General features: G+C 39.6%; 1 protein-coding gene across 9 annotated transcripts; it reads left to right on the top strand.

The window, feature by feature from the left end:
• The first annotated feature begins 421 nt into the window (after nucleotides 1-421).
• Nucleotides 422-9,962, top strand: LOC115572054 (uncharacterized). 9 transcript variants are annotated; one of them, XM_030401824.1, is made up of 7 exons: nucleotides 422-763; nucleotides 2,129-2,164; nucleotides 3,128-3,310; nucleotides 6,476-7,571; nucleotides 7,732-7,878; nucleotides 8,139-8,240; nucleotides 8,339-9,962. In XM_030401824.1, exons 1-7 carry the CDS (start codon nucleotides 636-638, stop codon nucleotides 8,645-8,647), a joined length of 2,001 nt encoding a protein of 666 aa, XP_030257684.1. In that variant the 5' UTR covers nucleotides 422-635; the 3' UTR covers nucleotides 8,648-9,962. The 9 variants fall into 9 exon arrangements, with proteins under 9 accessions (XP_030257684.1, XP_030257685.1, XP_030257681.1 ...); XM_030401825.1 differs by lacking the exon at nucleotides 3,128-3,310; XM_030401826.1 differs by having other exon boundaries at nucleotides 656-2,164; nucleotides 3,128-5,783.
• The last annotated feature ends 3,028 nt before the right edge of the window (nucleotides 9,963-12,990 follow it).

Raw genomic sequence — 12,990 nt, 5'->3', positions numbered from 1 at the left:
AGAGGTCAGGAGTGCCCCCTGCACTCCAAAGGACCTGAGCTTCCTCAGCAGATACAGTCTGCTCTGACCTTTATTATATGTTGCTGCAGTGTGATCAGTCCAGTCCAGCTTGTTGTTCAGGTGAACTCCCAGGTACTTATAAGATGTCACCATCTCAATGTCGGTTCCCAGGATGTTCACCTGTGTGCAGGGTTAATGTCTCCCCAAAATTCCTGTGCTTCGTCTCATCATGCCGTTTCAAATTAGAAATCTTCATCACAGCTATAGTCTCCTAGCATATTAAGCACATGGGTCTTGTGCTGGTTGGAGGGAGAATGAATGCAAATTTTTCAGTCCATTCTTCTTCGAATTGCCAGTTTTCACTGTCCACTTTTCTTTTAACAGTGAACTTGGAACATGCCATTTTCGTGCAATCTACACTCTAAAAAGTGTGACTGGGCTAAATTAATATTTACAAAATAAATACTAGTAACCTTTACATGAAAAAAAAGACTATTTGCGGTTTGGTATATTATTATGTTGATTTAATCAAATTTGAATTATCTATCAACTGCATTTTACTCATTTTTGTTTGAGTAATATCAGCTGAAAATCACTGAGTGTAATTTAATCATATTTTATCAGTAAAGTCAACAATGTCGAAAAATAAATACATTTTACTCAATAGGGACTCTTTGGTTTTAATCGCCGTACACTTCCGCCCAAGACATTTGCGCCACACGGACGTTGATGTCACAACCGTCTCCACTGCCATTTTCTCAAGGTAAGAGGCTTCTATAATAACACTTAATAGCTACGTTGTCCCAACTTGAACGTTGTTCTGCGTTACTGCGAGTTACCTAACAAGTTCACTGGCAGTAGTTTACTGGCAAGTTTAATCAATATCGCGATTCAAAGTCAGCCGGAGCTTTCACCCCTCCCCCACCATAACAAGCTAGCTACAGTGAGCAAGACGGCAAACACGTTGTTCTGAGAGGTGAGTTTAAAACGTTAGTTACACACTTCGTGTTATCGGGTATGCTGTGCTCGACTGTCACTTTATACTTGAGTAACCGTCAAAAACGGTACATTTACTGGCTTTACTACTTTTCAGAGTGGCGGTAGTGGTGCTAGCAGTGGTGGTGGTTGTAGCGGTGGTGGCGGGTGGGGGCAGCGGCGGCATACTATACGTTCTTAAACACTTTTTACGTTGGCCAACACGGTCAAGTTCCCCGGTCGTTCGAATAAGATAAGCCCCCCATTTATTCTGTGTCGATCGTGTTTTCAAACTGTTGGTTGTAGGTCGTGGTGACAACACTTTACACTAATGCTGTTTGAGAACGCTGGTTAGAGGTCAGTAATGAAGAGCACGGTGCTAACTCTGAGCTGCAAGATGGATGCTTCGACATTCCTTAATGCCCGTTTGCTCCTAAACATTCGAAGCTGTACACTGTACCATGATACATAACACCTACATGTTATGTGAACCCCCCCCCCAACACACGTTTTTTTTTTTTGAATGCATTTCTTAATGCTTGATACTGTTTCGATTGCTTTCTGCCTGGGGTGAATGTGAAGTAGGGAACTGTTGAGTGATGATGCATAAACTGGTATTTTGTGTGTCAGGGTGTCTGTGTTTTTGCAATTATAATCCTCTTAAAGGTCAAGTACTGCTGTATACTGTAATAAAAGTTTATGGAATCAAGTAGTAGAGCACTATAACTAATGACACTTTTTGCACTTACCTACTTGCCCTCCTATTTGCATAGTCAATGCATAGTGCTAATTTATTTAGCATGGATATTTATTGGCATGGAAAATTCTAGTCACAGTTATGAAAATTATATTATTATTCTGGTATATATGTAACAAATTATCATGTTGTGCAAATTAATAGGTGATGATCGTGTGACAGTCTATGACAGGCAGACATAAATACAGCTTTTATTTTTATCCCTTTCCAAAGCCTGAGGAACAGAAAACAAATGTTATGATTACCATCCAAGTAATAATAATGGACCTCACTGTACAAAAGCAAGTGTGAACTGTTATTGGTTATTTGAGTTGATCTTCAGATATCCTCTCTTCTGAGTTTGTGCTTAACATATTAATTCATCCAGATGACTTAAAGCTATGTATTTCTTTCTAGGTGCATAGGGAATCTATCAACACATCAAGATCACAGGTATGTATTGCACTTACTATACAATACATGCTGTTATACTACATTTCACATACAGTATATTGTGTAAAGGTTTGTTCACTGTTTTGCAATACCCTGTTGTCGACATTTGCTGGTTAAGCAAATTTCATACAGTTTAACCTGAACATCCAACCTGAATTTTAAATGAAAGCAGCAAAAAATATAGAACATGTTTTTCATATATATGCAGTTAATTATGATGACATTTAGTGTGTACACATTTGTTGCGAAAATTATTTAGATGACAGACAAAAATAATTCAAATGTACAAGATTGAAAAAGAACCAAAACTGATTTTAGTTTTGTCCTCAATTTTTACATCTCACTGTACATCATGTAATTATTAGCACTATTACTGAAGTAGGTTACTACTTAATCAGTTATACTACAAGTTAATAGGGCCTAGTGATGGGCAGTATACCGGTTCACACCGAACACCGGTGTATATTTTCGTTATGATATGAATTTTTAATATACCGTTGTATTTGATTACACAACGTTCGAAACGCTACGCTGCGCGACACTGTTGATGGGCCACGGGTCTATGATTAAGTAAATCTATCAAGTGTCACCACATTTCTTCCGATGCATATCTTGTATGTCACTGTTCATGCCCAACTTCGTGCTTCACGTCATGTCACATGTGACAGTGGCGCTTCTTGGGTAGAAGGAATGAGAAAGTGGTTGAGAGAGGAAAATTACACCTCCCTTACAGATAGACAGAGTGCTGCCTTTACCTTGCAGCAAATGTGCCACCTTTTCTATCTAAAAGGGGCTAGTAATTCCTCTCTCAACCAGTAGAAAATGCTGTGAGCACCTGATTATGCATGAAAAAAAAATACCGTCATATACCGTGTAACTGTAGGAATTTTGAAAAATACCGTGATATACATTTTTGGTCATACCGCCCAGCACTAATGGGGCCTTTTTGTCTCATTACTTTAGGTTTTTCCCTATGGGATGGCAGTGTAAGATCTGCAGGACTTTGTTTGCTACAAAAGGGAACCTACTAAAGCATTACAGACTACAGCACGCAACATTTGGTCGTGGGCAATCTCAGCCATGTCTCTATGGTAGTTGCCCTTGCACATTCAAAACGCAGAGTGCGCTTCGCACACATTTGTCCAGGTACCATGCAGCTAAGGAAAGCCTACATCCAAATATCATCTCCACTTTTAAGTGTTTAGTTTGTGATGCTGTTTGTTCTACTGAGAAGGACTTCTTTCAGCATATTGGAAATCATCTCAAAGGCCATGAAACTGTCTTTTGTGTATTTGAAGGGTGCAGTTTTAGGACAAATATTTACAATACATTTCTGAAACACAAAAGCAGAAAACACCAACCTTATTCTTTAAGTGATCTTAAGCAAGCTGTGTATGAGAGACACTATAATCAGACAGCCGACCTCTCTGATATACCAGAGGCCAGTGCTGATGAGGGAACAAGTTTAGATTGTGATCCTGAATGTGCATCATACCTAGTTCTGAAAAGAATTGGCTTGCTTCTGCTGAAGCTAGAGAGCACCTGTAATGCATCTGTGAGGTGCATTGATACTTTGGTTGAAGACCTTCACTTCATTTCATCTTCAGCATCTGTAGCTGTTGTTAGAAATACACTTGATTCAACATTCAGATTAAATAATTGCACTGTAGACCAGGCCATCATAACTGACTTGGCAGAACAACTGTGCAACTTCCATCCCATTAGTACAGCACTAGGAGCAGGTGGTCCTCTTAGTTCTGCTTTCAAGAGAAGAAGGTATTTTAAGGAGCATTTCCTGTGTGTTGACCCTGTTGAATATATTCTTGATTTTCAAAAGAACAAGACCTTTCAGTATGTGCCCATTCTCAAAACTTTGCAGGAAATCGTGAAGAATAAAGACATCGCAGAGGGAATCTTATCCAGTTGTTCAAACAGCACTGGATATATTAAGTCAATTTTTGATGGTAAATTTTACAAGCAAAAAGATTTTTATGCTGGAGAGGACAAACGACTCTCAATAATCCTTTATGTAGATGATTTTGAGGTGTGTAACCCACTAGGGACTTCAAGGAAAAAACATAAAATTACGGCCATTTATTGGGTTTTGGCAAATTTGCAATCTGAGTTGCAATCTGAATTAACATCAATAAACCTAGCTTTACTTTGCAAAGCTGTTGATGTTAAACAGTTTGAATACAAAGTAGTTTTGGAACCACTATTGAAAGATCTTTGCATTCTAGAACAGGAAGGGGTTTTCATTCCCAGTGCTGGAAAAAGTATTAAAGGAACAGTGCACTGTGTTGCAGCTGATAATCTCGGTGCACATTCGATCAGTGGACTAGTTGAAAGTTTCACAGGGCCATACATCTGTAGGTTTTGTCTTGGACATTCTTCCAAGTACCAGGCACATGAAGTGCGAGGTGGAGCATTTCCACCTCGTACAAAGGAGGACCATAGTTTGCATGTACAAACTGTTAAAGAAAATCTTAGTTTAACACATTCCTTTGGTGTAAAGCGGTCATGTCCACTGACTGACAAATTGACTCACTTTCACTTTGTCTCTGGGTACCCACCAGATGTACTTCATGATATCTTTGAAGGGATTGTTCCAAGGGAACTGGCATTGTGTATTCAGGTTTTCACTAAGAACAAGTACTTTAATTTAACTCAACTTAATGAGTTAATTACATGTTTCTCCTATAAGGGATCAGACAAAACCAATAGACCTCAGGAAATCCCTCAAAGTTACACAAGTCGCAAATCTATAGGGGGAAACGCTCATGAAAATTGGGCCCTAATACGGTTGTTGCCACTCATTGTTGGTTCACTGATACCCGAGGGTGATTCTGCTTGGCAGGTTCTTCTGACTTTAAAAGACACTGTTGAACTGGTGGTTGCCCCTGTTCATACACCTGAGACAATTGCATACCTGGACTTTAAAATATCTGAACATCGTGACAGATTTTTGGCAGTTTTTCCAGAAGAGACACTGAAACCCAAGCACCATTTTTTGGAACACTACCCTACGTTGATCGAAAATTATGGGCCTCTGGTTGGTGTATGGACAATGCGCTTTGAAGCGAAACACAGCTTTTTTAAGCAAGTTGTGAGGCACACTAACAATTTCAGGAATGTCTTGTTGACCCTTTCGACACGACACCAGATGATGATGGCATACCACCTGCAAACAGATGGTGGAAAGCAGGCACTGTGTGTTGCTAAAATATCTGAGGTGCCTTTAAATGTGCTGCATCCAGACATCCAGGAAACCTTAAGAGATACATCACCACTTATGTCTGCTGTGTTGTTAGCCAAGACTGTCACCTGTTATGGAACAAGGTACAATGTTGGGATGATCCTTTCCTTCGGCTCTACAGGCGGACTTCCTGATTTTGCTGAGATTATTCAGATTGCTATTTTGGACAACTGTGTACACTTCATTGTAAAGTTACTTGCTGCCTGGTATGAAGAGCACCTCAGATCTTTTCAGTTGGAGGACACTGGGAAAATGGCACTTTGGGAGCAGCAGAAACTTGGTGATGTCTACCCCTTGGCTGCATACAGTGTGGGAGGAAAACGCTTGGTTACACTCAAACGTCACATCTGTTGTTCGGTTTAGGTAAATGACATTATATTGAACTTGACATCTGTACATGCATCATGTTATCTGTATTCTGGTCCATGTAACTGGGATTTTAATTTATTTTGTGCAATTTCATGACGGTTAAAATTATGGCATGCATAAATACATTGTCAGGAGTCCATAATTCCAGTGTCCCACTAATAATTATGAACTTGTTTGGTGTTGATTCCTACACATATATCTTAAAAAGCCTATAGAAATTGATGAATTAAAAGGTTAAATGATTTGGGAATATTAAATACATTATTTTATTTCCATATATGAATGGTTAATAATTTGATGTCAAGATTGAATGCAAAAATACTTAAAAAACACTCACTATTTTTTTCAACTTTGAATTCATAAAACTGAAAGTGGTCCAACACATATGATAGCAGCATTAATTTACATTAGACATATAACTAATGACATACATGGCAATACCCAAAAAAGTAGCAGAGCTCCATTGATTTTTTTTATTTTGTCAGTGATTTATCATGTGATGACAGAATTAGGAAATATATTTTTTATTTGAAAATCCAAGTGTATTTCAGTTGTCATTAATATTCTTTCGGAATTTGTTGTGTAGTTTCTTTTTTCTGGTGTCACACTCTAGGCTCTTCATTGTATTATTCACTGTATGTGTGGTCTAAGCATCTGCTTCTTTCTGTTGATATTCTCGTTATCAGGCTGGCAGAGATGGAGGAAAAACTGCGAGTTATCATCGACGAACGAATTGAGAAGTTGGTCCTTCCATCAGGAATCCCACCGACTATGGAGGAGCTGCAAACTACTGTGAAAGAGAACTTTGGAATTTCTGAGGAGTTCAGTTTTCAATATTTGGACTCAGACTTTGACAATTACTTCACTCTGCATAAAACTGACCAAATTAAACACAAAGACACGATAAAGGTTGTCTATGCTGCCCCGATAATTCTTAACTTGCAGCAAGTTGAAAGTTTGGACATTTCTTTTGGTCAACAATCAACAGACTGTGACTCAGTATCTTATGCAGAGTCATCAGTATCTTATGCAGAGTCATCAGCATCAAATGCAGAGTCATCAGCATCAAATGCAGAGTCCTCTGCTGGAACATCATCTTCACTGGACACCATTATCCTGCCAAGACGGTTAAGCACCACTGAACGATGTCAGCCATGGCCAAAGCAGTTCCCCATTCCACAGTTTGCATATGAGACTGAGATGTACCTTGAAAGAGCTGTTGAAGACTACAGAAATAATGGAACACTTCTGACTGCCTCAAAGGTCAAGGCAGACATATTGGAGAAGCTGGCTGAAACTGTATATATGTATACAGCTTATCCGTCAAGTGCACAGATGTGTGATGTTGCTGAGGCACTTGTCAAGAAATATCCTTGTCTGAAGGAACCTGGCTCCTTCTCAGGTTACTATGGCTGGCAACAAAGCCTCAAATACAAGATGGCAAATTATCGCACCAAACTCCGTGGTTACGGTGTTCCTGAGGTGATGTGCAATGCCTTAAAGCGCAAGAGCCCTGCAGACCAGAAATCTGCCAAGAATGTGAAAAAGCCTCGAAAGGCAGAAGTAAACTACCTCCCACCTTACCCAGCAGGAGAGGATGAGGAAAGTCAAGAACAGGAAAGGATTCAGTTGCTAACTGAAGTAAGGAAACGAGACAACAACAAATTGATCAAAGAAAAGATGGCCAAAACCTTTGCACACCGAAGAAATGAAATCGTCAACCAGTCACCCACCATAGAGGACATAAAAGCCAGATGGCCAGCTTTATTTGAGGCATCTAATGTGAGTTACAAGTGTATAGTAATCAGAAACATTCCTTTGCAATTGTGAGGGGTCAATTATTTGATACAAAATATAAGTTACTGTCATCTCATAAATCATGTTTTCAGGTATTTTTTTAAAGATCAAATATGGTTTACTGTTTACATCATTTGTCCTTTAGATCCAGGGGGAGTTTCACAGAATCACAACGGTGCACCTGGAATCAAAGTTCATGTCCAAGCTGGATGAATACTCTCCCAGGCTTCTGAACCTCTTCCACTCAAAGGGCGGGACCGCGGGATTGAGGTTGCAGACTATCCTACTGAAGGTATCCTAAGTTTGGCCATATTATGTTTTTTATTTATATTAAATCTGCAGGAGGAAATGTTAACCAGTGACTTTCTGGGGTCATAGCTGGTCCTCTGAAAACCTCAGTTAAGACAGGACGTGTTTCATAAGACTGGTCTCTCAGACAGCACATAAAGGATCATTGACAGGGGTTTCTTTAAAAATAACACAAGTCTAAGCCTCCTAGCATAGCAAAAACTGCGCCTTGACCTTGAGTAATATTAATTTATGTTATTTCAGGCTCCAATCAATCCTACCATCAACATAACCAGAGACATTGTCATCCGGTGTCTGATGTTGTACCTTGGGGAATCTGCTGATCAGCTCTTTAAAGAGTATGATGTAAGTTGAAATGTATATCTCTTTATCTCTCAAGCTCTATTTAGGACCATCTCCTTTAGCCGTACAGTCTAAAATACAAAATGTTCTCGTTATCTTAGGATGCAGATGAAGACAGTGTGGCACAGGACCTTGCTGTACAAGAGATGAAAATCTACAGCATCCAGACTAATCTGTCAGAGGGTACAGAGGACATCGGAATCGTGATAGACGGAACAAAGGTCCTGACTGCTCTGGGTAACTTTCCGAGGGCTTGTGCCATGCTCATTGGTTTGACATATGCAGTGAATCTAGCCTATCCCAAGGAGCTCAGGTACACTTTTGAAGCCTTTCAGAAACTCTTCCTTGAACTGGATTGTTCAAAGCTTTCCCCAAAAGTGAACACCCTCAAGAACAAGCTTCTGGCTTAAGAGCCTAAATACACTGGAGTGCTCAGTAATTCTGTGCTGTAGTTAAGTGTTCAATTCTTGTTCAGAAAAAAACATGTTATTCATACTCATTTGAAGGGTGTGATGTTATATTTTGGACTTACAACTGCCACAAGTAACTTGTTTTTGTAGCTTGGTATTCCAGAAGTAACGAGTAAATGATGATGCTGCATTATAACCAGGACAGTGAGAGTTGTGTTTTGAAAACACAGAGCTTCTTGATGGACTATGAACACATGGCCATCAGCTTAGGACATATGGATGCCAGTGACACAGTCCACTTTCACAGACGCAAAACCAGACACTCCTCTTGTTTTTCATGATTCTTCTGGTTGTTCTTGCAACACCACCTCACAGCTCCATGATGGAGATGGACAATATTCTGCTGGGTCTTTACCTGGGATTTGTGCCACTGTTAGTTGTGAGCTCAAGCTGTTCTGATCTGACACTGAGGAAGCTACCAGTGCAATTTGCCTGCCTCAAATAGCAAGAGCCTTTGTTTTTTCTCCAGAAATATTGTATCACTCTGCTTGCAGGCCCTTAAAGCTCCTGCCAATTTGAAAAATATACATCTGTTTTTATCTGATGTAGTTGTTGATGTTTCACATATTGTGGGTGTTCTGTAGGAATTACTAAGTCACTGTCACATGGTGTACTTCGAGGCTTTGTCTGAGTTTCAGTGCTGCAGTTAATTACTCTTCAGGTGTGTTCAGAAAAATGTGTCATACTCATTTGAGGGACTTGCTACTGTGATTCTGTTGTGTACATGAGGGATACACATGTTGTATGTTTTGATAGAGGAATTTGAATTTGCACAAATGAATGATTTGAGTGCCACTTTAGTTGGAGATGAACTACCAAATGAATTACTTGACACACTGATTTCAGAATTCAAAAAAACCTTTAAAATTTTGATATGAAAACTGAGTTAAAACAAATCAAAACATCCTTGTGATGACTTAAGTCTGGGATAAAGGCCAAAATGTAAACACCAAACCTTGAATCACACCCAAGACTCATCTGGCCCTCAATGCTCACAAGTGATGGACAGCGCTCATAGGTAATTTGGCACTTTGGAGGAATTTGTAGATCTCTCTCATCTTTCCTTCTCACTTCATAATAAGCCTTGATCAAAATGCATAATAGACAGATTGCCAGCATGCATATCCCTGTTGTACACATGTTCATGTCTGATTACTTATAGCCTTCCTTGTATTTGTGCATTTCAAACAAAAAATGTTGAAAATGTATGTGTAAACAAAGTTGCACAAATAAATGTTTACCTGCTGTTCTCCTATATGGTAATTTTGTTAACTGACCTTCAGTAAATTATTGCAACATGAAGGCACAATATTTAATAGATTCAACATAAAACAATTATGGCAACAAAGTGACAATCACTAACATTAAATAGATTTTAAGTCATGTGATACCAATTATAAGTTGATTTGAACAATTAATTTATGAAAAGATAAATACCAATTGCAGTTTAAAATATGTTGAATTAAGTATCATTGTTCCAAGTTATGAGTTGATGTAACTTATTTTATTTATTGAATCCAAATCACTCTTATCCTAATATTTCAAAAAATGGCATCAATTTCACCCATAAAATTAGTAAATATACATTAATATCATACAGATAATTGGTAAATGTAAATTAATTCCACCTTATTAAATAGTAAATCTAATTAACTTTTTCACAGAAATTTAGTAAATCTAAATAACTTTTTCGCAGATATTTAGTATATCTAAATTACTTTTTTTTTCAGATACCTAGTAAATATTAATCAGTTTTACCTGTAAAATTGATTTGGATTTACTCAACATTTTCCATATTATTAGTAAATCCAAAATATTTCAACCAATGATTTCATTATTTTGCATTTAATAGTTTTGTTTAAATTAACTTAATCAAATCAATAATTTTTAATCAAAGTTGAAGGTCTTAAAATCTATTCAATTATATTAAGTGTCACTTTGTTGCCATAATTTTTTTAAGTAGACAATGGTCAAACTTTTCTGAGTGTAGGCTCTTACAGCCGGCAAAATGTCAATAGCGAACTGCTCAAAAAACGGCAGTGAAATATACAAATTGTGCTTGCAGCAGTGAGTGACCCAGTAACATGTTGTCTGCAGGGGCGGGTCCAGAGAATCTTCTGGTGGGCACAGGGGGTAACAACAATAACAACAAACAAAAGCTGCTGTTAGGTCAGAGGCGAGAGGGGGACCCAGAAGCAGACAGACAACCGGGGCAGGTGCAGATGTACTTTATTAGTCTGATATGGCAGGTAGAAAAAAGGCGAGGTGGCTTGAGTCCCGGGGGAAGAGCGCTCAAAGGAGCGCGGCATCGGGGGCAGGCTTGTGGGCGCACGGAGATCCGGTGCGGATCTGTCGGCTCGGAGGAGCGTAGGTTAGGCGGCGGCTTGTAGATGAGCGGCGGTGCCGCGTTGGCTGTGGCCCTTCGGCGGGGAACTGGGCTGGCGAGGAGAAGCAGAGGTGCGGGGAGATCTGGACGCCGGGGCGGGGTTGGTGGCGGCGCAGGAGGGCACTGGAAACAGGAGAAGGCAAAATAAGAAACACTGGCGACAGAAATTAAGCACAAGAGATTTCTAGTGACGAACGATAACGACTGAGCCATATACCGCGTGGTGATCATGTAATCAACTGGCAGCAGGCAGCGTGTGGATCCAGGTCTTGAAGCCAGCGCTGATGATTAACCTGCTGCAGGTGCGTGCGTGTGTGTACACTCCCTCCTGAGACCGCCGACTCCGCCCGGCCTCCAGCGCACCTCTGTAAACAGAGAAACAAGCACAAACACCCAGCCACAGCAACATAGATCGTAACAGCTGCCACTGATCGCCCACTTCTGCGCTGAAGGCTCTGGTCCTACCCCGTCCTAGCTGAGTGCAAGGGAAGGTCTTCAAGATAGGTTGAGCAGGGCCTGCAGCTCTGGTTTGAGAAATGTCTGGAAATATTAAAAATAAATCTAAAATCAGTCTCTGGAGATTAATACTCATGATCAACACAGACATTTAAAGATAAAAATATGCTTTTGTTCTTGTTCCCACAGCCAATGTCTGAAAAATATATACATACATGTAGATTCTGGAATTTTTAAATGAGGAAGAAGAATTAAGTTCATTTTTAAAGATGTTTAACATTTTATTTAACTTTTTAAAAGTTGAGTTGGATCATTAAGCAATGACAAATCCAAAGTAACATTAAGATTGTCAAGCTTTACCCTTTTGAATGTATTAAGGGACAACTACATTTCAGCAGGCAAGTAATACAAAAGAGTAATTCACATGTTTCTGATAGGTGATAGGTTAATAGCATTTTAATAAATATTCTACCTCTATCGTGGGGACCTTTCAGTGTGGCAAAAGTAAGATGAACTGGGAGGTTCCTGTTGGTGGCTGGAGCTGCTGGAGCTGCTGGAGCTGTCATCTGACTCAGCATCATCATCACCAGGGTCAGTCCTCTCCTTTTGTGCATCTGAAAGGTGCTGTTCTGAGCATTATTTGTGGCTTTTTGGTGGCGGTTTATATTTGGATCTATTTACTGCAGTGTATTGTTGTCGTGCAGTCGTATATGAGGTTGATAAAACTCCGTAAATTAGCGGTCTGCTAACTTGATCTCTCAAGAGGGAGTCGAACACAGTTTCACGGTGATTTACACCATGGATTAAACTTACACCGGAATATCCCTTTAACTAGGTGCACCTGGGAGCATCATGTTGCAAAAAAGTCCATGACTGGTGAAGTTACACAAGTTCTAGCGCAGCCGCGGAGCCACTTCCTTTGGCTTTTTTCCAAAATAAAAGCCTTCATGAGTTCCTAACACAGTCTAGTCACAAAAGGTTTCGGCTTTGCTTCCGTATTAACATGCAGCGTTGGTAAAGAGCTTTAGTGCAATGATTGACATTACCCCGAGTCAACGACCATTGGAGGGGCACACGGGATGGCCAATCAGATTACAGGAAGGGCGGGTGTTGTGCTGACCCAACCAACACATGGTGAAGGAATAATAGTTCAGGGGCCACAAATAATGCTTAAGCAGTTTCAAAAATAAGATAAAATACTGAGGTAAATAAGATAAAATGCTGAGCAAAGTGGAACTTAAGGTGCAAGAGAAATAAGGTGCAGTTTTAATTACAGTGATAATAATTTCAAGCGCAATAAATTAAGTGTGTGTTTTTGAGTGGGCGTTGTACAGTTTGCTGGCACAGGTATTTATGTGATTAACTTTTGCCTGTAGACTGTTTTAAAAGTCTGTTAAAAACATACTGTTATAGGCTGGCCTTCTCATGATCGCTTTATCTG

This window comes from Sparus aurata, chromosome 21 (assembly GCF_900880675.1).
Source record: "Sparus aurata chromosome 21, fSpaAur1.1, whole genome shotgun sequence".
Taxonomy (NCBI): domain Eukaryota; kingdom Metazoa; phylum Chordata; class Actinopteri; order Spariformes; family Sparidae; genus Sparus; species Sparus aurata.
This window is presented reverse-complemented; position numbering and strand designations above follow the sequence as displayed.